We start from the raw sequence: 27,841 nt of genomic DNA, 5'->3' as shown, positions 1-27,841 counted from the left end.
TGAGCGAACACTACGCTTGCATACGTCATGACGGGGCGTATACAAGTTTTGTAGAGAGTTACCTTATTACGGAGGGACAGTTTGCTTCGACTACAAAGCATTGGATAGAGTCGTCCTAGAATAAACGCGGCGCGGTCGCGTACCGTTTTTATATGGGGACGGAATGTCATCCCTCTGTCGAGGGTGACGCCTAGATATTTGACCTTCGAGACCCACGGAATGGGCTGGCCAAAGAGAGTGATGGGACTAACGGCGGAGGTGTTTGCGCGCCTACTACGGAGTGGGATGCTCGAAGTGATGTTCGGAGGGCGACCCCTTTTGAAGAGCACCGCTGCGCTTTTCGTGGGGTTGATGTCTATTCGCCACTTCCGGAACCACTGTCCCAGGGTGGCTACTGCGATCTGGAGTCGCCGATGAAGCAGCGACATCTTCCTACACGAGTAGTAGATAGCCGTGTCATCGGCGAAGAGCGCTAGATGGGTCTCCGGAGACCGGGGTATATCATTGATATACAAACTAAATAATAACGGGGAGAGCGCGGAGCCTTGCGGGACTCCGGCGGTCAGTTGACGGGGACGAGAACGAGTTCCCTCTACTCGATATCGAAACGAACGGTTCGACAAGAAGTCTCGTATGATGAGCACGAGTCTGTCTGGCACTCCCATGTTGTACAGTTTATAAATTAAACCGTTGTGCCAGACTTTGTCGAACGCCTTCGCGATGTCGAAGAAGAGGGCGCCGGTCGGGATTTGTTTACGCCTATTTAGTCCTATCAGAATGTGCTCCGTGAGGCGGTGCACTTGTTGTACGCACGAGTGTTTTGAGCGGAATCCGAACTGTTCGTCTATGAGAATTTTGTTCGCGGTAACAAAATCCCAGAGGCGTTTTCTAAGGAGACGTTCGTAAATTTTTCCTATCGTCGAGAGGAGACTAATCGGACGGTAACTAGAAGTTTCGTTTCTCGGTTTGCCCGGCTTATGTATACCGATAACGTCCGCTTCTTTCCACACCGCGGGAAAGATGCAGTGCGTCATAGCGGCATTTAAAATTGTAGCCAACATTGCTATCAGTTGGACTGGCAAGAGTTTAAGCGCGCGGTTGTGGATGCCGTCGGAGCCGGGTGCCTTCCTAGGTTGTAGGTTGTGGATCGCGTCTCTAACTTCGTCGGTGGTAATGGGGGGTAACGCGTCCGAGGGCGGCAGGGAAGCTCTGCGCTCGACCTCCCTGTCGACTAACTCGGTGTGTTCGGGGTCCGCGTGTTGAGTGCTGGTGGTGCACTGCTCTTGCAGTGCATCGGCCAGCAGCTCAGCCTTGTCTTCGTCATCGAATGCCGGTGGTTGGCCTGAAGGGCGTACGAGGGGAGGCATAGTAGCGGTAGTTTCGGATTTGAGAGTCCTAGCTAGTCGCCAGTATGCTTGGTGGGAGGGCGCGAGTTGTTCTAAATAACTATGCCAATTATCGTTACGCGCGTCGCTTAAGCGGGAGTGGACTTCGCGTTGTAGGCGACGCATCTGAATCCGGTTTGAATGCGTGGGAAGACGATCGTAGGCCCGGATTGCCGCGTTCCTAACTCTTAAGAGATTCCTAAGATCGGGAGACAGTCTGATGCGGTGGAAGCTGTCCTCCACATCGACTTCTTTAGAAGATCTAATGATCGCGGAAGAGATGTGATCGGTAATGATGTTTACGGATTCGACGGTGTCCTCGGGGGATAGATTCGAATCCGGGCCGTAAGGGAGGATTGGCGGAGCGGTGTCGGCTAGGCACGTGCCCAGCTTATTCCAATCCACCATGGTCCTCGTAACAGTGACTGGGTTGTGGGGGCGACCGAGCTGCATAACGACAGGTCGGTGGTCTGAGTCGAGCTCTGACATTGCTTCGATGGAACGCAAGCGCAGAGTTACGTTCCTAAGCAATGCCAGGTCTATAGTGCTCGGACGGAGCGCGATGTTATACGGATAACATGTTGGAGTTGGGGGACCGACTATTTCAAAGGTGAGGTCGTCTATAAACGCGTCGAGACGCCTACCGTTAACGTTAGTACGATGGCAGTTCCACCTAGTGTGGTGGCAATTTAAATCGCCTGCCAGGATGACGGAGTCTCCCATGCCGAACAGTGACTCGATGTCACTGCTCAGAAGGGGCTTGTCCGGGGGGAGATAAACGGATGCGATGACGATCGGCTGGTGTCCCGTCAGCGAGATACGGCACACTGACGCCTCGATATGTGAGAGCGAGGGAGTATCGAGAGGGACAACGTGCAGGGCCCGCCTATAGTAAATGGCAGTCCCGCCTTTGGAGGCGGTGAGTCTGTCATTCCTAACCATGACGTAGTTCGCGACTTTCGGGTCGCGACGCGAGGGCTTCAGACAGGTTTCCTGCACTAATAGAATATCTACAAGATTATCGCGGAGGAATTCAAAAATTTGATCGCGTTGCCGCGCGAGTCCGTTAGCATTATAGAATGCTAACGTAAGGGAATACGGTTTTTCTCTACCTTTTTGCGCCATTGATTACCGGTAAAGATTTTATAACGTACGCGACACGGACTCGTAAACGTCCATGTGATCGAACGCGGCCGCGAGCCGCTGTTCGGGGGTTGTCGACCTACGGATAGCGTCAGCGAACGATCGCAGACGGTCGAAGTTCACCGCGGTGACGAAGTCGCGCACGAGCGCGAAGTCGTTGGCGGCAGAGGGTTGCGGGGGACGGAACGCGGGCGCGGGGCGAGGTGCGAGCAGGGGCTGAGGCGCGGGGCGTGTCGCGAGCGGGGGCGGGGGTGCGGTTTCCGTTCCCGCCTTCGTATACGGCAGCGGCTTTTTCCACGCCGAGACCGTGGGAACTGCAGCCGGCACGAAGGCGGGTTTCGGCACTGAAGGTGCCGAAGTCTTTGGGCCGACGGTTCGCGGAGCTGGGTGGGTTGGACGTTTCCGCGGAGCCCTGGGACATCCACGGTAGTTCGCGGGGTGCCCTTGCTTAAGGCATAGGACACAGCTGGGAGGTTCGGTCGCGGTTTCCCTATCTCTAACGCAATCTAACGTAGCGTGATCGCCGAGGCATTTCACGCAGCGGGGGCGCGCGTGGCAATTACGCGCTGAGTGGCCATAGAGTTGGCACCTGTAGCACTGCCCGGGAGTGCCACGCTTATGGGGGGCTTCGATCGAGATCCCGGATAGGCCGCAAATTGTCGTGAGACATGCGATCTTCTTTTTGGCCTCCGGGGTGGGTTCTAACGCCACGAGTATCATATTATAGGGCTGTTTGCCCCGCCCGCTGTGCATCCGGTGCACACTAACTATCGGGAGGGCCTGAGCGGTCAGATCCTCCTTAATGTAGTCTATTTCTAGCTCCTTAGGGACTCCGCGTATTACTACGCGGAGCTCGCGGTCCTCCTGAAGAGCATAGGTGTGGAAACCTATGTTCTCCTTTCGGAGGTATGCTGAGAGGGCCCTATGGTCGCCCGGCGTTGCGACCTTGATCTGAATCCCATGCGCGACGTTACGCGCATGGGTGTAGTTAATTTTATTTGCCTGAAGGGCCTGGGACACGCGATTCCACGCTGTCTTCTCTTGAAGTATCAGCGGGGGCGGGGCAGCTACTTTGGGAGCGGGCGCGGGCTTGGGACGCGGCGGTGGGGTTACGCGGCGCGCGGAGTCCGACTCCGGTGTAACTACTACTTTTGGTCGAGAGGCGGTCGCGGATTTAGTCTGTTTCGTCGTGGAGCTCCGGGACTCCACGGCGCGAGTACGCTTTTTGCCGCGCGCTACGGTTTGGAACCCATCCGAAGTTCCAGGCTGAGGGCTTGACGCGGATTCGAAATCCATCTCCGATTCGGTATCGGAGCCTGAACTCGAAACGATCGAGGTCGCGACGGACGAAGCGCGCGATGACGTAAACGACGCGGGCGCGGGGGTGGGGGTAGCGTTAGGCGCTATGTGAGCCGCATCGTGGGAACGTGCGCTCGAACTTGACGCGGCGGCGGGGGGCGCGCGGCGTGCCTCCGAGGCACGGTTAAGAAACGCGGCGACGGACGCGGGGGGGGAGGGATTGCCACGAGCGGCCCTATAGCTGAGATACTCGGCCCTAATTGACGGGTACCTATCCCGGAGGAACCCGACAATGTCCCTAGCACTTTCACTGTCACACACAAAATCTTCGCTCATCTTCGGTCTTCTTGCCCGGGGGGGGCGGCCCCGGGACTTTTGTTGAACTCGCCGAAAGGCGAGGCCCCGGATAGGATTTGTAACCCCCCTGTGCTGCAGGACAGCAAGGAGCAGGGGGGGGGAATGCCTATGCCGTGAAAACGGCAATCGGCGGGGAAAAGGAAAGGAACCCGCTCGGGCTGTATAGTGCTACAGCAGGCAGAATCGCGAGCGGGGGTCTAGTCTTGAAAAAGACTGTTGTTTTTGGGAAGGGTTAGGAAATCGCTAGCCTGTGAGTGCCACAGGAAGCTGAACGTAGCGATTGGTTTTGCCTTGAAAAAGGCAGTTGGTAAGGGTGGGTTCGCGGTTACAAAACTTTAGCGCACAAAAATGGACCTCGATACGCAGATCGCAAGCGACCAACGGATCGGCACGTCCGCACTACCGAATTGTACGCACGATGTATTCACGATCACTACACTGTCGAGCACAACTGTGAGTTCAGAGACGCGGCTCGCAAGCGGGCCACGGATCGGAAAGCACGTCCGCGCACGACCGAGTCGTGAGCGAGAATGACGGGCGACTAATAGAGCGACTAGGCAAACAATAGGCGAGCGAGGCGGCCGAGAGAACAATAGACGCCCACCGTGCTCGGACTCATAATAGCGCTGGCCGAGTGCGTGTGGGCGACCATAAATAAGGGGCCTACCTCGCTGCAAATTCAGTTCGAGACAGCGAGCCGACGAGTCCAGACCTCTCCAAAGAAGAGGAGAGCGCCAACCGAAGAAGAAGAGACTCGCTCCTACGCCCTGCGCCGGTCAAGCCACGAGGACCGTGTGAACGCCATACTTGAAGCCTTCGTTATTTTCCTCGAACCAATCCCAGCACCCGTTCCGCGACAGCCACTGCGGCAATACTCGAGCCACCACGTTTCAACGAGAGTAAGAAGTCTAAAAATCACACGTGGTGGCCGAAACCTGAGCGGTGGCCGTCCGGAATATTGGTCCTTCGAGAGCCGGATTCATTTGAGGAAGATCGAAGAAAATTGAAGATTGAAGATTGAAGAAATGGTGCTCACACGGTCCGAGAAGATGAGGTCGTCACGCCTTGACCGGCCCGGCAACGAAGCTGTCTCGGGCTCAACATCGCAAGACGCACAGCAACGAGCTGTGTCGGCCGCGCCACGTTCGGGAGTGACGCAGGGACCGCCACCGATGGCGGCAACCTCCTCCCAGTCAACCGCGCCGCGTTCGGGAGTGACGCAGGGACCGCCACCGATGGCGGCACCCTCCTCCCAAGTGGAAAAGTGTCCGGGAGTGCCGCGGGGCTCACAAGCGATGCCCCCCTCCCGCCAAATATTGCCTACGCAATACTCGCCGGCGTCGCCAACGGGACCGAACAGCGGGGTCTGTCGTCGAGTGGTCAGACCTCCCAGCACCGCGACACCGGCAACAACTTCAGGCGACGCAGCAACGGAGAGCGTCGTATCCGCGAGCCAGAACAGAAAAGAGTCAGCGCTCACGGCCAATCCAATTGTACACGGGTCCCACATCACGGACGCCGCTGCCAAAATCTCGACGACAGAAGAAGGCTCCACACTCCGCGACGGGATGGCGCCACCAGTGCGAGGATCTTCGAGAAAGTCGAGTCAACAGTCACAACGGCTGTTGCTTATGGCGCGCCTCAAGGAAGAGCATCTTCGCGCCAAAGAAGAACAAGCCCGACTCCAAGCAGAGCTCGCCGCCGCCCGCATCTCAACGTTAGAAGCCGAAGCGCTCGTTGAAGAGGAGGAAGATGCGCGCACAACACTCACGGAGGACGAGAACGAGCAAACACAGCGCGTCGATACATGGCTCAGTCAGCAACGATCGATCGCGCTACAGGGAGTCGAAGAAAGAGTAATGCAGTCAACACACGGATCACCAGCCACCATCGAGCAACCGCAACTGGAACTTCCCGCACCAATAGAACAGCTGAAGCTACCGGCCCCTGCCGCGGCACCGATTGCCGTACCTGTCGCACCGAAGAGCGACATCGCCGAACTAGCAGCTGCCATCGCGACGGCCGCCCGCCAAGCCAGGCCCGGACCATCGCATCGGTACTACGGGGAGCTTCCAGTGTACAGTGGATCGCATCAAGAATGGCTCTCCTTCAAGGTCGCCTACGCCGAATCAGCGGACAGCTTCAGCGCCGCAGAGAACACTGCAAGACTTCGGCGTACGCTGAGAGGAAGAGCAAGAGAAGCGGTCGAAAACTTGTTGCTGCATTACACCGAGCCCGCCGAGATCATGCGGACTCTAGAATCGCGCTTCGGACGTCCAGAAGCAATCGCCGCAACGGAGCTGGAACGACTGCGCGCGCTGCCACGCTGCACGGACACACCGAGGGACATCTGCGTATTCGCGAATAAGGTGAACAACGTCGTCGCCGCTCTGAGGGCCCTCGACCGCGTACATTATATGTACAACCCGGAGCTCACCAACATCACATCGGAGAAGCTGCCGTCCACTCTACGCCACCGCTGGTTCGAATTCTCAGCGACTCAACCGGCGGGAGAACCGGACCTCGTCAAGCTGTCGCGCTTCCTGCAACGCGAGGCGGACCTGTGCAGCCCATACGCACAGCCGGAGCCAGAGACGAGAGTGGAGAACACCAGCGGTCGGCGGAAGATGGTGAATACGCCTCAGAGGACGCACACCACGCAAGCGAAGGAAGAGAGGAAATGCGCAGCATGTCAGAAGCCGGGGCACATCCTACAAGATTGTCCCGAATTCAAGAGAGCAGCCGTCAGCGAGCGCTGGGATACGGCGAAGCGCGAGAATTTGTGTTTCCGGTGCCTACGGTTCCGGTCCCGGGGACACGTGTGTAAAAAGAAGAAGTGCGGCGTCGACAGCTGTGAACGCACGCACCACGAGCTGTTGCATAAGAAGCCAGCATGGCAGAAGCCGAAGGAAAAAGAAGAGGCGGTCACCTCGACGTGGGCCGCAAGAAGTGCGACAGCCTACCTAAAGATGGCGCCAATTACTGTTATCGGACCGGCGGGAGAAGCAGATACATGGGCCCTGCTGGACGACGGGTCAACGATCTCGCTGATTGACGAGGACTTCGCGAGACGAGTGGGCGCCAAAGGACCGATCGAACCCCTCTTCATCACTGCCATCGGAGACAACAAGATAGACGCAACACGCTCACGACGCGTCCCGCTGAAGCTATGCGGACGCACGGGGGAACCGCAAGAACTGAATCTACGGACAGTCAACGGCTTAAAATTAACACCACAGCGACTGAACATCGAAGTCCTCGCGTCGTGCCATCACCTGACCGACCTCCGGCATCACTTCAAAACGAGCTACGCCTCGCCGAAGATCCTGATCGGCCAAGACAACTGGCACCTGCTGGTGACGGAGGAGATGCGGACGGGACGACGCGATCAACCAGTGGCGTCTCGTACTCCGCTCGGGTGGGTCGTGCACGGAGCACATCCGGGAGGCAAGAGACAGCGCGTCAACTTCGTCGGACACGCGACGACGGTCGACACGAACATGGACGAAGCCCTCAATCACTACTTCGCGATCGAGGGACTCACCGTCGCCGCCAAAACGCCGAAGAACGATCCGGACGAGCGCGCGCTGAAGATCCTGCGAGAGACCACTCAACAACAACCCGACGGCCGCTACGAGACCGCACTGCTGTGGCGTGAGGAGAGCCTGAAGATGCCCAACAATTTTGAAGCCGCAATGAATCGCCTGACGTCCGTAGAAAAGAAACTGGAGAAGGATCCAAGTTCGAAAGAGCGCTACAAGCAACAAATGGACGCACTGGTAGCGAAAGGATACGCCGAAGTAACTCCGTCGACGGGTACGAAGAAGCGAACCCGGTACTTGCCACACTTCGACGTAACACATCCGATGAAGCAGGAGAAGCCTCGCGTCGTGCACGACACCGATGCGAAAAATAGAGGGAAGAAGCCCAAACGACATCCTGCTCACCGACCCGGACCTGCTGCAGTCGCTGCCCGGAGCGATGATGCGCTTCAGGCGGCACGCCGTTGCCGTCTCCGCGGACATCGCGGAGATGTTCATCCAGATAGGCGTCCGAAGCGAGGACCGCGACGCGCTCCGGTACTTGTGGAGGGAGAACCCTTCACGAGAACCTATAGAATACCGGATGAGGTCCATCGTCTTTGGCGCGACAAGCTCGCCTGCAACCACCATCTGCGTGAAGAACCGACTGCAGTACCCGGACGCCGCCGACCTCAAGCTCCACACGTAAGTGGACACCAACAAGTACGCCCACGACGCCGCGTTGTACTGGCGCGTGGAGACGCCCGACGGGGAGATGAGGACCTCCCTAGCCAAAGACTGAGTCACAACCGTGAAGCTAACTTCGATACTGCGTCTCGAGCTACAAGCCGCCGTGATGAGCAGCCGCATGGCCGCGGCCGTCACGGAAGAACACAATAGAAAGCCAGACACGAGTGTTCTGGATCGACAGCGCCACCATAGAAGAAAACTGCACTGTGGAGGAATGGCGCTGGGTCCCCACAAGAGAGAATGTCGCCGACGACGCCACTAGAGAACTACCCGTCGGCTTTGAAAGAAACCACCGCTGGTTCATAGGCCCGGAATACCTAAGACGGCATCCGGATGATTGGCCCGTACAACGGACTGCAAGAAGGGCAGAAGAGACGGGTGAAGAGAAGTGCGCAATGCTCGCCGTGAGCAGAGAGAGCCTCGGCGAAGCGATCCCGGACCCAAGACGCTTCTCCAAGTGGGAGAAGTACCTGCGTGCAACGGGGCGAATACTACAATTCGTCAGCCTATGCCGCAGGAGTCGCGAGCGCACTCATTACAAGAGGACCAGACGGAACCCGCGTTCGGACCCGACGTGGGAGAAGAATAGAAAGAAGACGACTTCGAAGACCCCGCTGAACACACCGCGGACGCCAGAGCAAGCAGTCATTCAATGGAAGACTTTAGACGCCGACACGCTTCGACGCGCCGAGACGCTCATTTGGCAACAGAGCCAGCGGGCGGCCTTCGAGGAAGAGATTTTGACGCTCCAGCGAGGGAAACAAATATCCCCAGCGAGCCGACTGCGAAACTTGTCCGTAACTTACGCGGACGGGATACTGAAAATAAACGGACGCATCGGCAACATAGAGGGAGCTGACGTCATCACCTCGCCTCTCGTGCTAGACGGATCCCGACGCGAAACGAGACTGATGATAGACTTCATCCATAGAAAGATGCACCACGCCGGAACCGAAGCTACGATCGCCGAGTGCCGACAGTCGTACTGGGTCTTACGCCTACGCCCAGTGACACGGAGCGTGATCCACAATTGTCTTCCGTGTCGTATCCGCAAGGACACTCCACCGCGTCCAGCCACAGGCGACCACCCACCGAGCAGACTGGCACACCATCGGCGACCATTCACATACGTGGGCCTCGATTACTTCGGGCCCTATCAAGTTACCACCGGCAGAAGCACCCAGAAGCACTACGTGGCCATCTTCACATGTCTCACTACGCGTGCGGTGCATTTAGAACCGGCAGCGAGCCTCAGCACGGACTCAGCGGTGATGGCACTCCGGCGCATGATCGCGCGCCGGGGAGCCCCGACGGAGATATGGAGCGACAACGGCACCAATTTACGAGGTGCCGACAAGGAGCTGCGCCAAGCTATGGACAAGGCGACTGAGCATGAAGCGAGCTTAAGACTTATCCAATGGCGCTTCATCCCACCGGGCGCGCCTTTCATGGGCGGCGCCTGGGAAAGAATGGTGCGGGCGGTAAAGGCCGCGCTCTCGGCCACGGAACAGCCGAGGCACCCGACGCCCGAAATATTTCACACTCTGCTAGCGGAGGCAGAGTTCACAGTGAACAGCCGACCTCTCACCCACGTATCGGTGAGCGCCGACGATCCCGACCCTCTAACGCCAAACCACTTCCTGCTAGGAGGCCCGGCGCGGGTCCCCGTGCCGGGCAAGTTCGACGACGCCGACCTCATAGGGCGCGCACACTGGCGCGCAGCTCAACGTCTGGCAGATGTGTTCTGGAGTCGCTGGCTCCGGGAGTACCTGCCCGACCTGCAGAACCGGCGGGAGCCCCACAGCCGCGGGCCCGCCCTGAAGATAGGCGACGTCGTGATAATAGCAGACGGAACGCTCCCACGGAACACCTGGCCACGTGGGATCATCCAGGAGGTTTACCCGGGGGCCGACGGCATCACTCGAGTGGTCGACGTGCGCACCGCCGGCGGTATATTGCGACGCCCGGCAAAGAAGATTATCGTGCTGCCCACGATGTCCGCCGCTCACCAAGGAGGATGCAGCGACGTGAACGACGCTGCACGGCGGGAGGATGTTCGCGACGGACATAAATAAATGCAGCTTAATAGATATTGTTCGCGACGGACATTGATAGTTTAATAGATAAATAGTTAAAATAGAAAATATAGTCATAGGTTGGCTGTAAAATAATAGAAATGTCCGTAACAAATAAATAGATAATATGTTAAAAATAGGTTAACATAAATAGAGAACGATGTAAATAGAAATAAGTAATTTGTAAATATTTGTTTGAAAATAAAGATTGGTCCTCGTGGTCTTTAATTTGGCGTGGGAACGCAGGAGCGAGTCACAATACGGGCGACTAATAGAGCGACTAGGCAAACAATAGGCGAGCGAGGCGGCCGAGAGAACAATAGACGCCCACCGTGCTCGGACTCATAATAGCGCTGGCCGAGTGCGTGTGGGCGACCATAAATAAGGGGCCTACCTCGCTGCAAATTCCTTCCCGGGGTACCAGTGCGAGTGACGGACGTGTGAACTAAGGCTGTGCTGACTTGGATGCTCTCCTCATCGCGAGTGTACAAAATTCTTGAAGTTCTGTGTAGGCGCGCTGTCAACGCTCCGAACAGAACAAATTCGGGACCCGGGACCAGGTAAGTCGAACGACACTTTATTCTTTAACATTTGTTAATTGCGGGTGGGTGTCGTTCATACCTGTGTAAGCTGCGTACTCACTTTATTCTAAAGAATAAAACCGAGTCACGTTAGCGCCACTGAGTCTGGCCACCCGTGTCCGTTCCCAGTCCTCCCCTACCCTTCGGGGTTAGGAGGGGCTGCAAACTAAACCCGAATTGGCAGTCGGATCGGAGCTAGTTAGGGTGTAGGTGTCAGTGCCTAGGTTAGTTAGTCCAATAGTTAGTTTAGTTAGTAAGTTGTTACATTTAATCTTAATCCAGTTTTGTAGTATTAGTCTCAGTATATAGTAGTTTAGTCCATTCAATTTATATTAGTTCACAATTATTTTATCAAATTCATCAACTTTATCCTCAAGACTGTAGTAATAACGTAATAGATTTCTTTATCGTTGATTCTTATCGTACCAGCTGTTCATTCTCACCGATCTCGACCAATAGAATTTGTTGTTGTAATTTAGATCGTAGAAACAAAATTTTATATTCGAAATAACAAAATTTTTTCAGAACAACCCTCGTTTGGTATTACATTTTCAAATTCATAGTATAAATTCTACAATATTAATACATTCCGACTGACAACTGCCCCTATTACATTAAGTTATCCTTCACATTATTATTATATTATTTAGACAAACTATCACTTAGCATACTTTATTCATTACATTCATCTAATTAACCGATTATTATAGCATAATTAAAATTAATTGTATTGTTTTGTTTGTTTGTACGAAAAGGCTGTCTCAACTTTGTTGAGAACAGATATTTCCCTATATTCATTCTTGTTTTGTGGGTCGCATTGGATCGGCGAGTGAGTTTGGTGAGGGTGTGGCGACCGTGGCTGTGTGGCCGTGGGTCTCGGATTCTGATATCGGAACTCTTGGAGATTCGGGTATTGGACCCGGGGCACTCAGTCGGGTTAGCGTTGGTGGCCCGCGCCTGCCGACTACTCGTTGTCCCAATATAGGACCTTCTTATTGTGTACTGTTTTGTCCCTAGTTTATAGTTTTCTTTCCCTTATTGATGATTATTGTTCTTATAAATTAAAGTTTCTATCAGTAGACTAGACTTGTACATATATGTATATAATACTACTTTAATTATTAGCAGGATATCTATTATTATTATTAAAAATTAAATATTAACATCTGTCGGTCGGTATTACAGTTATCCCTGTGGGTCGATCGGGATTGCGGTGCTTTTGTTATATATCACACCACCACTATTCGCCTACAAGGCACAGATGTCCAAGGACCCTGCTACCCCCATCTAGTACGGCCAAAATCATGTCTGGGGGTTCATCTCCCCCCATCATCAGCACGCCCGGCCCGTCTCACAGGGGACGTCAAGCGATGGCGGGAATTTTCGCCCATCGCTCCCAACCTATCGGCCTGGAACCGGACTCCGGAAAGGACGATCGGCCCGGGCCTTCGGTCGCGGCCCAGGGGGTTCCGAGGATTCGTCCGGAGGAAGCTTCGTCTCCCCCTTTGACGGATCGCACTGGGCCCCCTCGGCCGCGGAAGAAGGCCAGGTCCGAGTCCGACCGGAGTTCTTCCGAGGCTATAGACAAACGGCCACGTATTGGACCTTCGTACAAATCTATTAACGAGGACGATGAGGACGAGGACACTGAGGAGACGCCCTCCTCCCATGAAACGTCCGACTCAGAATCCGAGACCGATTCAACCAAATCCTCTCATTCTTCCTCATCGAGGGCGAAGTCCCTTACACCCCCCAAACCAACTCCCAAGCCGAGGAAGCGTACAGGGACGGCGGAAGTCTATGCAGCCAAACAGCTGCGTACGCCTCCTCGGTCTCCTTCTCCTACCATCTCCCCCATCCTGACGGACAGGCCCAGGGGTGCCCCCACCACAGGCTGCACGGTGGGCAACCTGGAGTCAACCAGGTACATGGACCTAGAGCCAACAGTCTCCAACCCTCAACCCAACTCCATCCCCAATCCCCCCCCCTCCCCAGTGCCCTCGACTTCATACGCAACCATTGCAGCAACGCGACCGGCGCCTACACTGCGCCCACAATTGAATGCCTCTGCTTCAACAAAACCGCGCGCCGGGGACGAGCCACGCCGCCATCCACCCATTGTAGTGGAAACGCTCCCCAATTGGTCCCGCCACATGGCGGCCATCAGGGAGCGCTTAGGGCGGGCCCCCTCTGTGCGCCCTTACGGGTCAGGCTTCAGATTTCTGCCGGCGTCGGCAGAGGAGTATAGGGTGGTCCAAGCCTATCTCGCGGGAGCCTCCTCCGCTGACAGTGCCATTAAATGGTACTGTTACGCATTGGAGGAGGATATTCCCGCGAGAGTGGCAATTCGAGGCCTACCTGCCGACACCGACGCGGCAGAAATCGTAGACTCTTTAAAGGAGTTAGGGTTTCCGGCTCGTTATGCTCGGTGTATACGGGCCAAGAGAGGGCGGCCGGGTTGCGTCTTTTACGTAACCCTGGACCACCTCTCCAAGGATGACCTCGCCCGCTTGTACGCAGTTGAAGAACTGCTGTACTTGCCGGGGGTGTCAGTTGAGGGATGGCGTCCAAGCCGAGGACCTGCGCAGTGTCATCGCTGCCAGGCCTTCGGACACGCCTCCAACAACTGCCACCGAGCGGTCCGCTGCGTGCGATGTGCGGGTGAGCACATTGTGGCGGACTGCCCGAGGCCAAGGGAGGGACCCTTCATCTGCGCCAACTGCGGGAAGGGCCACGCCGCTGTTGACAAGCGGTGTGTGTTCTACCGCAGGAGGGCGCGGATGATGGGGGTCACTATTCCTCCCCCCGTACCGCCAGCGAGGCGCGCCGGTCAAGCCCCTACCCCTGCTCCACGTCCCGCACCAAGTCCATCTCGGAAGGGCAAGGGCAAGGGAAAGAGTTCACAAGCCCTCCCTTTCCCTCCGGTTAATACCCAACCTGCCACTGTGGAGGCCAGCGCAACAGCGGCTACCCTGATGGCAGAGGCGAACCCTCAACGACAGGCCATAAAGCCCCGCCCGGCCCCCCGTTCAATCAACAAGGCAGGGACTGATCTCCAACTCACTGTACTGACCAAATCTCAAAAAAAAAACAAAAAGAAAAAAATGAAAGCCAGAGAGAAGAAAAAAAAAGAAAAGGAAGAAGCAGCCGCCATGGGTGAAGGACAAGCTGCCCAGACGATCCAACCTCCATCTCCCATGGAGATAACAGTCACCGACCCGCCCCAGAACACGAATACTCTGGGCGACTCGCAGCCCCCACTTCCTCCCCGCCCGCAGCGGGAGAGGCGCAGAGATCGGCAGGACACGCAGCCTGTCGGCCTCGCTGCCTGGCTCCTCTCCCTGTGGGAGAAACTGTCCGAGGTGATCTCTGGAGTAATCCGTGAGATCGCCTCGGGAGCCAGTCCCTTCGGGGCCTTGCTCGCGGGGTTCTACCGGATGTTAGCGCAGCTCAATGGCTAGCCAAGAGCTGCGCATCATCTACTGGAACCCCGACGGGATAGGGTCCCGGAGGCCGGAGCTCATCCGACTCGCCCAAGAGTATGACCCGCAGGTCATCCTCTTGGGCGAGACCAAACTCAAACCTCGACAAGATTTTAGGATGCCCAACTACTTCGTGTACCGACGGGACGAACTGACCTCCAACGGGCGCCCGTTCAGGGGCACTGCGGCGCTCGTCAGGAGGGACGTGGTGCACGAGGAGCTTGAGCTACTGACCTTCACCTCTACCAGAACGGTCGGGGTGAGGGTCCACGTACCGGGGGCCGAATTGCGGATTTATGCCGCGTATCGACCCCCGGGTCCTGATTTTGTCGAGGACGATATTAGACGGGCCTTGAACCATGATCGCCATCCGGCCTTGGTGGTCGGGGACCTCAATGCGAAACATGTCGCTTGGGGCTCCCGAATCATCACGGCGCCCGGAAGGCGATTGTACGAGGATGCCGAAAGGGGGGACTACTGCGTGGTCGGCCCCAACGAACCCACCCACGTTCCAACGTTGGCCCGGTACCAACCGGACGTCTTGGACGTGTGTGTTCACAAGGGGCTACGGTGCCCTCTAGCGATAGAGGCACTGTACGACCTGAGTACCCCTCACCTACCGATCTTGGTCACGGTGGGTTTGGGGCTCACTCGGGTCGCGACATCCCCTCTCAGGCCTAGGGTCGACTGGCAGTCCTTTACGGGACTGCTGGCCGACCAATCCTTGTTTCAAGACCCGTCTACCCCTGATGAGGTCGACACGGCGGCTTCCCGTCTCGTCGACACCATCAGGGGAGCCCTGGACCAAGCGACGACTCTGGTACCCAGCGGGGGGCCCAGAGCGGAACTCCCGGTGCACCTCAAGACGTTAATTCGTCGGAAGAGGGCACTGAGGAGGCTCTGGGCGACATCTAGGTGTCCCAGGATTAAGCGCGAGCTAAACCGACTTGAGGATGAGCTGGTGACTAAGATGCGGACTTACCGGGGTGACACCTGGGAGGGGAGACTGTCGGACGCGTCCGACGACCGTACGATGGCCCCCCTTCACCGCATCTGTCGCCGGCTCACGAACGAGCCTTTCCCCACTTGCCCCTTGGAGGACGAGGGGGGAAGACGGTGTTTTACACCGTTGGCTCGTGCTGAAGTCCTGGCCAACTCGCTGGAGCGGCAGTTCACTCCGAATGTCTCTGCACCCTCGATGGTTGCATTCCATCGGGAGGTGTCAGAGGGCGTAATCCAACTCCTCAAACCGGAATCGCCGGGAGTCGAGCTGGGAGGTGACGATCTAGTCACTCCCAGGGAGGTGCGCCTCCTCATCAAGCTGATGAAGAGGCGCAAAGCCCCCGGCGAGGACGGTATTCCCCCCCTCGCCCTACAAAATCTCCCTCCTTCAATCGTGTCAGCAATGACACGATTGTTTAATTCCATTCTCAGGGTAGGACACTTCCCTGGAACTTGGAAATTGGGCAAGATTATCGTCTTGCCCAAACCCGGCAAGGACAGGAGAAAGCCCTCCAGTTACCGACCGATTACCTTGCTGTCGCACGTGGGCAAGTTGTTCGAGCGGCTGCTCCTGAGGAGAATATCGCCGTATATTCTCCTCAGGCCGGAGCAATTCGGCTTTAGAAGCGGCCACTCGACGACTCTGCAACTGACCCGTGTCCTGCATCACTTGGCGGACCGGCGAAACTCGCGCCAATACACGGTCGCGGTCCTTCTCGATATCGAGAAGGCCTTCGACCGTGTGTGGCACGAGGGGCTGGTCCACAAGCTGCGGGACGCGGGCCTACCGCACGCCCACGTGCGACTGCTCGGGTCGTATCTGGAGGGCAGAACCTTTTTTGTCGCGGTCGAGGGCGCACGGTCTTCCGTGCGTCCCATTACGGCCGGGGTTCCCCAGGGTAGTGTCCTATCACCTATCCTATACGCCCTCTACACTAATGACATCCCCACACTGGAGGGTCACCTTCGGGCGTGGGAGGAGGACGTGAAGTTGGCCTTGTTCGCTGACGACTCGGCCTACTTCTCGTCCTCTCCGTTCCCCTCTGCAGCCATTATGAGGATGCAGAGGCTTTTGGATTTACTGCCCCAGTGGCTGGACCGTTGGAGAGTCGCGGTCAATGTGGGAAAGACCGCGGCCTTACTCTACGGTCCGGTCCGTATCAGAGTCGTCCCAAAGAAACTCAGCCTCCGAGGTGTGAATGTCGAGTTCAGGACCACGGTCCGGTATCTCGGATGCGACATCGACCGCTCCTTGAGCATGGTCGCGCACGTCAACCGAGTCATCGGTCAGACTCGCGCGGCCAGGTTCTTGTTGCGGCCGGTGCTTGCGTCCGGGCTTCCGACCAGGACCAAACTCGCCATTTACAAGACATACGTCCGTTCCCGCCTCACATACGCTGCTGAGGCCTGGTATCACCTGTTGTCGCCGTCCCAGCGATCTAGGTTGCAGGCCCAACAGAGTCTTTCCCTCCGCATTATCGTCGGGGCCGGGCAGTACGTCAGAAATGACGTTATTGCCCGGGACCTAGGTGTGGAGTCGCTCGTGGAGTTTGTGACTAGGCTCGCCCGTAATATGTACGAGCGAGCCGAAAATGGGCCCCATGAGCATCTCCACAACATAGCCCCGCTGCACGCCAGACCGCCGGATGGTACGGCGTTGCCGCGGGAGCTATTGGTACCCCCGACGATCATTCGGAGTTAAAGCTCCTCGCCGGCTGTGAGGCCGGGGAGGACCTATGAGCGCCCCTCTCGGAGCTGAGTTTCATCAGCCTCTAGTCCCACGCCTCTTGCCCGTTTGGCGGGTCTCCCGTATGGGGACCGCGGCTGCAGGTGCAGCCTCATTTCCATTAGGGGCTTTGACCCTACCCCCCACCCCCTTTTGGGATGGGGTGTTCATACCCGCTACAGTCCTCCCTCCCATCAAAATTGTAACAATGGGGAGAGGAGGGGGAGGACTCTAGCGAGGAGTGCGGCTTGCTCTCTCCCCCATGCTAGGTTAGATTAGGTTATGTTAGGTTAAGTTAGATTAGGTTTAGGTTTAGGTGTGACGGCGCGCGCTGCCCCGGCACTCCACGGAGTGCAGGAACGGCGCGCTGCTGTCACTTAGATGTAAGTTAGGTTAAGTTAGGTTTACTTTAGCTTAAGTTAGGTTAATATTAAATTGTAAAAAAAAAAAAAAAAAACCATGGTGAAGAGAAGCGGCCGCCCCCTGCTGACGACGAAGAAGATAGAAGAGAAGGAAGAAAGAAGAAAAAGCGATCCCACCCAACATCACAACTCCAAGCCTGCTTCACTCAGTCCTGCAGCGCACCACCCCTGCCTCGATAGGCGGGGAGTTATATGCCCGGGCAAAGGGGTTTCCCCGAGGCCCGCTCCGTGCCCCCGCAAGGGGGTACGACGACCCCGACTGCTACTGCTGCAAATTCAGTTCGAGACAGCGAGCCGACGAGTCAAGACCTCTCCAGAAGAAGAGGAGAGAGCCGTCAAACAAGAAGAGACTCGCTCCTACGCCCTGCGCCGGTCAAGCCACGAGGACCGTGTGAACGCCATACTTGAAGACTTCGTTATTTTCCTCGAACCAATCCCAGCACCCGTTCCGCGACAGCCACTGCGGCAATACTCGAGCCACCACGTTTGCCACGAGTAAGAAGTCTAAAAATCACACGTGGTGGCCGAAACCTGAGCGGTGGCCGTCCGGAATAAATTATTTCTAGGAAAGATAAATAATCTAGATAACGATTGCAGTGCCATCTGCCGGGCTGATTTGTAAACCATTCTCGAATCCACCTGAACGTACACAGAAAATTTCATTAAAATCGGTCCAGCCGTTTAGGAGTTCAGTGACAAACACACACACAGAAGAAATATATATATATATATATATACAGATACTACATATATCCGAGCGCTATGACATGTCCTTCTTCAAACGAGACTTATGGAGAGAACTTAATACGCAGCGGCTTGGCTCTGCCCCTGGCATTGCTGACGTCCACGGACAACGGTAACCATTCACCATCAAGTAGGTGGTATGTTCGTCTGCCTACAAGGCCTAAGGCTATATATATGTGTTATGTATATATTATTTATAGTACAATACAAGATAGTTTTATAAAAATGGTACATTAATTTCATGTCTCAAAATATGTACCCTCAAAATGTACAAAGGTTCGATTTTCTTGTTATAGCGGCCGAAACAGCTCAAAAACAAATTTCCATATTTAATAAATACGAACAAACTTTAAAGGAATCAATCCGCTTATGCGCGACATTAAATATTTCTCATAGTAAATTTGTGAAGTCAATAGTAAATCAGGCGACATCGCCACCTGTCCTCGGAGGCTTTATTAAAAAACTTCCCATTGTTCAAGAGAATTTTATTCAAGGGTCCTGACATTAAGGAATTCGGGAATTAATTCTTCTATCTAAAATTTTCAGTCATCGGCATTATATCCTTCAATGAGATTATGATTTTATGAGATTTTTTCCCGCAAAGTCTTGGATTGCGCGAAATGAAATATTTATTGTGTTTTTGTGAAGCGATAAGTCCCGTTTTGGTGTTTTCCTGTTGAAGATTTAATTCTACTAGAGGTCCCGCAGTAGTCGAAATTCGACTATAATTAATTGGAATTGTAAGTTTGTACACTATTGTGATTGTATTTTATACTTCTGTAATCACAAATTTCGCCAAGACTACACTATAAAAAATATTAACAAAGACAAACCATATTCTATTCTCAATTTGACAACAGACGTCAAGAACAAAAGTTTGATAATAAAAAGTATGCATGCGTGTGTGCGTCAAATACATGGTATGTAATGTGTGTAATGTTTTCTTTGTTGACTTAATGTATCTTTTATGCATTATTTAAAAAATATATTAACATTGTGCACTTCTTCTCTATATTCTCTATAAGTGTGGAAAATTTCATACTCCTCCGTCCGCGCAATTTTCTTAAAAAGGGATACAAAGTTTTTGCTTCACGTATTAATATATATAGGTAGATTACAAAACCTGATGACTGATTTACAACAGCCAAGACAGTTGGCACGATAAATATAAAGTTCTCCATTTCAAACCTCGCGACCTACTGACCCCAAATGGGTTATTAGCACGATATGTTCAAGAGTCATTTGTTATAAAATACGTTTCTTTTTTGACTTTGTACGGAGCGTCGTTTTTTCTCAAAAGAAAGCATGGAGTGCTTCCTGAAAAGCAGTATTACGGAAACATCGCCTAAGGTATAAAGTACTTTAATAACTTAATTTCAGCTAATTAATTTCAATATTTACGATCGTGAGCGATTTTATAAGCGCTCCGAGTTCACTTTTTTTTTTAAATTCGTTTTATTGGCTATTTTAATGAAGAATTAAGTTGGCCCAAGTTTTTCAAATATCAGAAGACCAATGGTTCAGTCATTACAAAAATTAGCGTCTATGTAAGTACAGAAAAAACGATGATTGGGTATGATGCTTTGAAAAAGTTTTCGGTTTGGCTTAGACATAATATGCACAGCAACTTTTGAACAATTTTTTTTTATTGCCTAGGTATGTGGACGAGCTCACAGCCCACCTGGTGTTAAGTGGTTACTGGAACCCATAGACATCTACAACGTAAATGCGCCACACACCTTGAGATATAAGTTCTAAGGACTCAGTATAGTTACGACGGCTGCCCCACCCTTCAAACCGAAACGCATTACTGCTTCACGGTAGAAATAGGTGGGGTGGTGCGGACTCACAAGAGGTCCTACCACCAGTAATTACGCAAATTATAATTTTGCGAGTTTGATTTTTATTACACGATGTTATTCCTTCATCGTGGAAGTCAATCGTGAACAATTGTCAAGTACGTATTTCATTAGAAAAATTGGTACCCGCCTGCGGGATTCGAACACCGGTGCATCGCTACATACGAATGCACCGGACGTCTTATCCTTTAGGCCACGACGACTTCATTCAATTCAATTCAAACGACAATTCCTTTTTATCTAATGGTATACAGATATGATTTTTTTAGTAGTTACATTTAATTTTATATAGTCACTTACTTACTCATTACCATTAATATTAGCGGCTATATATCCATTAGTTAGATATAATTTGGTACAAAATGCAAAGGAACTTAGACCATTTGGTTTTAGAACCGCAATGATCTTGGTAATAGGTGAAGTTACCAAACATATAGATAAGATCCAATATACATTAATGTTGCACATTGATTTTCTTATATTTTGTTGAGTCGTATGATTGCTTTTTTAAGTACTCTCTTACATCATTGTTTTAAAAGGAATGAAACCATTTGCGCAGTCATAATGAGCAGAATTTAGGCTCATGAAATTTGAACCATGCACAGCTTAGATTTAATTTTGGGCATATTGGTTAATACGGAAACGCTTACAACTATTATTCGTAATGTATTAAAATTTCAACACCTAATGTATTATGAAACTGTACATTGTAACAAGATATTATTTTTAGAGCAGCATCAACTTTGAGTCCTTTCTCTCAAATATTTTACGGCATCAGACAATCTAGTAATTTCATTCACAAAATTATTTACTAATCTAAACCAGGCAAAATATACATTATCTGGGAATAGAGAGGATTCCCAACACGACCGCAGTGTCGTATCGTCACAGAGTCATGTAGATGCAGTACGTTTATTTTAGTTTTAGTTGGACGTGCTTGATAAAGAGAATTAATAGTTAACTTTAAAAAAAAACGCCCTTCGTAAAGGGAATTTATTGTTAACAAAAAAAACCCAGTAAGATGCGATCGTGGTCCGGTTCTCTCCGCTGTCGAAAGATTAGGTAAATAATTAGTCTTTTTTTTATTGCCCTTGTAGACGCAGACGAGCATACGGCTCACCTGATGATGAGTGGTTACCGTCGCCCATGAACTTCAGCAATGCCAGGGGCAGAGTCAAGTCGCTGCCTACCGTTCAGTACAGTAGGGCGGTAGTTAGGTAGTTACCGGAGCCATAGGATGAAGAATATAATATATTGTAAGGTTAAATTCTAAATTGAAATAACAGCAACGAATAATATTGGGGGTTTCAGCAGCTACTTCCAAAACTCTTCTAGAAACTTCAGGATCTAACACCCACAATACCTATCGGCCTGTCTTAGTGTCAATGGATATCACATTGATTTTTCTTATCCACGACAAAAAAGATTGATTAAGATTGATTTATACTATGCTCAGTTTTGGTAGTTGTATCAATAGCTATATACATTTTAGTTGGTTTTTGGCGGCCTGTTCATGTTTGCCACAGATTAAATAACTTTAAGGTAGTGATCGTTACTAGTGGCTGTAAAATCTGCTACAAAGGTATTACAAATACTATATTAATTAGTTTCAAATGTTAAGAATCAGCTGAAGTTATGTAGTTACAGGAAAAATATTCGAACGTGACGGGTACATAAAAATAATATAATTTTTTTTTTATTGCTTAGATGGGTGGACGAGCTCACAGCCCACCTGGTGCTAAGTGATTACTGGAGCCCATAGACATCCACAATGTAAATGCGTCACCCACCTTGAGATATAAGTTCTAAGGTCTCAGTATAGTTACAACGGCTACCCCACCCTTCAAACCGAAACGCATTACTGCTTCACGACAGAAATAGGCGGGGTGGTGGTACCCACCCGCGCGGACTCACAAGAGGTCCTACCACCAGTAAGAATTATAAATCTTTAACTTTGGACTACTGGTATTTAAATAAGCTGTGTCCGCTTAACCGCAAGCCCGTTCCTAAGTTCGCCAATTCCTGTGTGTGTCGTTAACTTAGGATCAAATTGTTGAATGTCTACCTTCTAGGGTATCTAAAGAGAACTTGGAATACGTGTCTGGAAACTTTCCACGTGTTTTATGGTGATTAATCTTGCGTTCGGGGAACGGTCAAGATGCATTTAACCAATAAGTGTGTTTATTTATAGCCAACAAGAGGATTTTGAGAATTCTTAATTTGGGACATTTGTTGCGTAAATGTTATTATACTTATATTATTATGAACTAGACGATATTCTTTTTTTTGATAAATTGTGTTTTTTAGAAATTATATTTAAATACGAATTTCATATTGATAAAACGATGGAATATTCCAAGATCCTTTAAGCATTTTTAAGTGAACACGTGAGTTAAAAAGACACAAATAATATTAATAAACAATTCATTTTCTTGGTCTAACCTTAAACCAAACACTCTTTGGCTTCGGGTGGCTTAACAACGCCATCTGCTGAAATAGCTATAGTGTTATTATGCCTTGCTCTCAATTATGAAAAATAGTATTATTATTCGCCAATAGATGTCGGGAAGAGTCATAAAGTTGATTATTGAAAACACGAATAAAACAACATTTTCTGAAAATAAATCGTTGCTAGATCGATTTATCGCCCCCGGAATCCCCTGTATACTAAATTTTATGAAAATCGTTGGAGCCGTTTCCGAGATTCAGATTATATATATATATTAATACACAAGAATTGCTCGTTTAAAGGTATAAGATAACAATTTTGTTTTCCTTTTTTTTGTTTTAAGTTTATTTTATACAAAAGTTTTATTTATTTATTTATCGATTGAGGCACTGCGAAGTCTGCCGGCTCAGCTAGTCAATAATAAGATTTAATGTTTGCGAAGCGAAGCGAGGGCGGATCGCTAGTTTATTATAAGGTTGGCCAGTTTTGCCAACCCTGGCCGGTTATGTATCTTGTATTGAATCAGCTTCAAACACAATTGGTCAAAACAATTATAAGGTGTAAGCTAGTTATGCTTGGATTTTATCAATAATAATACAATTATGGGAACAGCCTTTTTTATCAAAAATAAATCGTAGATTTAAAGTGAATTAAGAACTTTTAAGTGCTAGTAATTATAATTGAGTTTCGATTCTGGGCGAACACTAGCTTAACATAAAAATACAATAGTATTTTTTTTTTATTGCTTAGATGGTTGGACGAGCTCACAGCCCACCTGGTGTTAAGTGGTTACTGGAGCCCGTAGACATCCACAACGTAAATGCGCCACCCACCTAGTAATAACAATAATAATATTTTGCATAATTAACATTACAGAAATACGCGCAATGTATATTAATATGATTTAACACGCGTCCTGGATGCGTGACTGGAGTTGTTAATGTGATACAGTAAAAGCCGGGAGCGCAGCGCCAATAAAAAGCGTTAAATACCCGGTTTAAAATCCGGTTTCACCCAGTTCGGAACCGGTTAACTGAACGATTCCGCACCGTTTTCGTGACGGTTCGAACATTATTACTTAACCGTAATTAAAATTTTAAATTTCTTATTTTAGATTTGAACATTTGCAGATTTGTATAGTTTTTTTATTGCCCTTGTAGGCAGACGAGCACACGGCCCACCTGATGGTGAGTGGTTACCGTCGCCCATTTACTTCACAATGCTAGGGGCAGAGCCGAGCCGCTGCCTATCGCTTAATACTCTTCACAAGCTTCGCTTGAAGAAGGACATGTCATAGCGCTCGGGAAACACCGTGGAGGGGAGCTCATTCCATAGCCGGATGGTACGTGTCAAAAAAGACCTCTGGAAACGCACTGTGGATGATCGCAGTGGCTCCAGGTAGTATGGATGAACTCTACTCCGGTGGCGGGCGGTGCGGTGGTAAAAACGAGATGACGGTATCATCTCGAACAATTCCTCAGATCACTCCCCATGGAACATGTTTTTTACTTTTCAAAGCTCATGTCATTATGTATGTACGTTTGTAATGATATATTTTTCGGATTATACATATACATATTTGTTTTATTTTTAAGTAAAACAGGAGACTACCAGAATGCTTACCAAATATTACTGCGTCCAACAAATCCGAATCCAAATGTCATATAGTTTCTATCACGCACTATCCAGCTTTGAAACGTATTATTCAAGCAATATGAGATGTACTCCTTCAAATTAGATTTGAAAAGAGTTCTTACCAATATACATATGCTACTGTGACTGCTACTGCACTTTGACTTACTGGCCATCTCTCATCAAAACCAACAAAAAATATAGGAAATATTGTGTGATTAGTACGTGATCCGGTTACCGTCCTCGTCGAACCCGTCGCTTGCGACGAAGGGCTCGACGAGCGAATTAACCCATAGACACAGCCCATTGAGTTTCTCGCCGGATGTTCTCAGTGGGTCGCGTTTCCGATCCGGTGGTAGATTCTGCGAAGCACTGCTCTTGCTAGGGTCAGTGCTAGCAACACTCCGGTTTGAGCCCCGTGAGCTCACCTACACACGATAGGGCGAAGCTGAAATAGCCTCTCAAGGTTATCAGCATAGCTAGAAAAAAAACCAAAAAGTACTTGATCTGAGTAGATTCAGATATACCCTAACCTGATATAAAGGTCAAATCAAGTAAAAACCTCTTTATAAAATTGTCATTCAGACCTAATGTGTCAAAATGAGCTATGGCATCCTCATCTGAGCTGACACATCTATCCTGGTGCTGTAAAAAAATCCTACTCTCATGAGACCAGTAAAGCGCTATACCATCAAATTACCCGTGAGAATACTCAAAACTCAAGAACTCTTCTTGCGCTTAATCCGCGCGGGCTTCATATCAAAGAGGGAAGTGGGCCACGTTTTATATTCTTGTAAATTACACCCGAAGTCTCATTAGCGAAACTCGAAGCTTATCTTTGGGGTAAGCACTATTACGGTTTGCGCAGTTTTCCACTTGAATACGACGTTTGAAGTTGTCGGTTTTTATATGAGCTTTATAAACGGGTATAGTTGAATTTTTTTCAAACACCTTGTTACCATAGCTGATACGAACAGACATGAACTCAATTTTTTTAATGGCTTAGATGTGTGCACGATCTCACAGCCCATCTGGTGTTAAGTGGTTACTGGAGCCCATAGATATCTACAACGTAAATGCGCCACCCATCTTGAGATATAACTTCTAAGATTTGAGTATAGTCACAACGGCTGCCCCCCCTTTAAACCGAAACGCATTATTGCTTCACGGCAGAAATAGGCAGGGCGGTGGTACCTACCCGTGCGGACTCACAAGAGCCCTACCACCTGTAATTACGCAAATTATAATTTTGCGGGTTTGATTTTTATTACACGATGTTATTCCTTTACCGTGGAAGTCAATCTTGAATATTTTTTTAGTACGTATTTCATTAGAAAAATTGGTACCCGCCTGAGATTCGCACACCTGTGGTACCTACCCTTGCTGACTTTCTTCTTTGTTTTCACCTTTCCTTCACTGCTGAGGATCGCGACCACATGTGACTTTCCTCCACAGTCCTGACTTACTAGAGCTCAAAAGTAATAACGCCAAAATTTTACGATACAGGAAATTATTCCGTCATGGCAATAAAAAATATTATAGACACAGCCCACTGAGTTTTTGGTTGGATTTTCTCAGTGGGTCGCGATTCCGATCCGGTGGTAGATTCTGCGAAGCACTGCTCTTGCTAGGGCTAGCGTAAGCAAATTCTCTCAGGTTGAGTCCGTGAGGTCACTTACCTGTCCGGCCGTAGCTGGAATAGCCCCTTAGGCTACCAGCGAATCATCATCATCATCATCAGCTGCCCACTGCTGGACATAGGCCTCCGCCTTCCGCATTCAACGACTTCCCACCGTGCGCACTAAGTCGTCGGTCCACCTGACTGGAGGACGCCCCACGCTCCTGGTACCCATCCGTGGCCTCCATTCGAGGACTTTCTTCCCCCACCTGGCGTGGCTGACTCGACAGATGTGAATAGTCAGGGAAAAAAAAGAAAAAAAAATAACATTAATATGAAAATATAGAATAACGAATGAAATGTGTTTTTTTTTTGCGTATCTACAATTTAAATTTTAGTGTGAAAGATTATAATAATAAAATGCTAATCATACAATCAAAAAGAGTTGAAGTAAAAGAAATTAAAATTTCTTTTAATACTGTGTAAACTATTGTATGTATGTATATGTTATATATATGTGTATGTATTTATAACTTAATATAACTTTTATTTTCATTTTCATTACACCTACCACTATTTACTCTGCACTACCTTTGGTTGACTGATAGAGAATGCCTTAGGCATTAAGTCCTCCAATGTAAATTTCACATGAAGTGTAATAAATAAATAAATAAATTAATTAATTAAAACAAGAATCAGAAAAATATCTTTGATGTCTGCGTGATTTGAACCCCGGTACGGTTGCATCGCTCGACATGTCTTATCCTTTAGGCCACGACGACTTTAATACATATAGTTCTCAAATATCGAAAGAATATGGAGATGACATTGATAGAGATATGAGCGATCACGATTATGGGGGCTACATCAATACCTAAGTTTAGTTCAAAATATTAAAACGCATTTTACTGGTGGTAGGACCTCTTGTGAGTCCACACGGGTAGGTACCACCGCCCAGCCTATTTCTGCCGTGAAGCAGTAATGCGTTTCGGTTTGAAGGGTGGGACAGCCGTTGTGACTATACTGAGACCTTAGAACTATATCTCAAGATGTGTGGCGCATTTACGTTGTAGATGTCTATGGGCTCCAGTAACCACTTAACACCAGGTGGGCTGTGAGCTCGTCCACACATTTAAGCAATAAAAAAAAAAAAAAAAAAAACATGTTTCGGGTATTTTCGAACTGGTGGTCTATCTATACTAATATTATAAAGAGAAAAGATTTCTTTGTTTGTATTGAATAGGCTCCGGAACTACTGAACCGATTTGCAAAATTCTTTCACTGTTTGAAAGCTACCTTATTCCTGAGTGACATAGGCAATAATCTTTTTTGATAAAATTAGGGATTCTTACTAAAACTCCAATAATATAACCCAAGGTAAAAAAAATACCTAAAATATTCTTTACATCGCGTGCCCTGCGAAAACTATTGATGATAGAATAAAATAATGTATCAAGACTTTGTAGAACACATTATTATTTACAAAAAGTGTCGCAACAACATATGTCTAACTATTATAGTTATGCCGCAATAAGTGTTCTTTTATTTTAAAAAATAAAACATAGTCAAATATCGTTGAAATTTTTGTTAAAGACCCGAGCGGAGCCGGAGAGAGCCACTAGTCAAATATAAAAGGATTATTATGAACGTATGGTATATAAAGACTAATGTTAACATGAAGTTTCTAATGCAGTGTTCATTCAAACAGCTTATGTCGAGCATAAATACATTTATTATTGATATCAAAATTGATCCCCAAGCTGCTTCGACAGAAAATATACAAATGTGCTACAGTT

General features: G+C 50.0%; 1 protein-coding gene across 1 annotated transcript in view; it reads left to right on the top strand.

Moving 5' to 3' along the window:
• The first annotated feature begins 12,415 nt into the window (after window positions 1-12,415).
• The window catches only part of LOC134201576 (nascent polypeptide-associated complex subunit alpha, muscle-specific form-like), a 40,301-nt gene continuing 24,875 nt past the window's right edge, over window positions 12,416-27,841 (top strand). Inside the window, exons 1-4 of the mRNA XM_062676712.1 lie at window positions 12,416-13,105; window positions 13,715-14,176; window positions 14,249-14,473; window positions 15,813-15,896. Coding sequence (XP_062532696.1) covers window positions 12,416-13,105; window positions 13,715-14,176; window positions 14,249-14,473; window positions 15,813-15,896 — 1,461 coding nt within the window. The remainder of the gene's footprint in view (window positions 13,106-13,714; window positions 14,177-14,248; window positions 14,474-15,812; window positions 15,897-27,841) is intronic.

Source organism: Bombyx mori, chromosome 28 (assembly GCF_030269925.1).
Source record: "Bombyx mori chromosome 28, ASM3026992v2".
NCBI lineage: Eukaryota > Metazoa > Arthropoda > Insecta > Lepidoptera > Bombycidae > Bombyx > Bombyx mori.
This window is presented reverse-complemented; position numbering and strand designations above follow the sequence as displayed.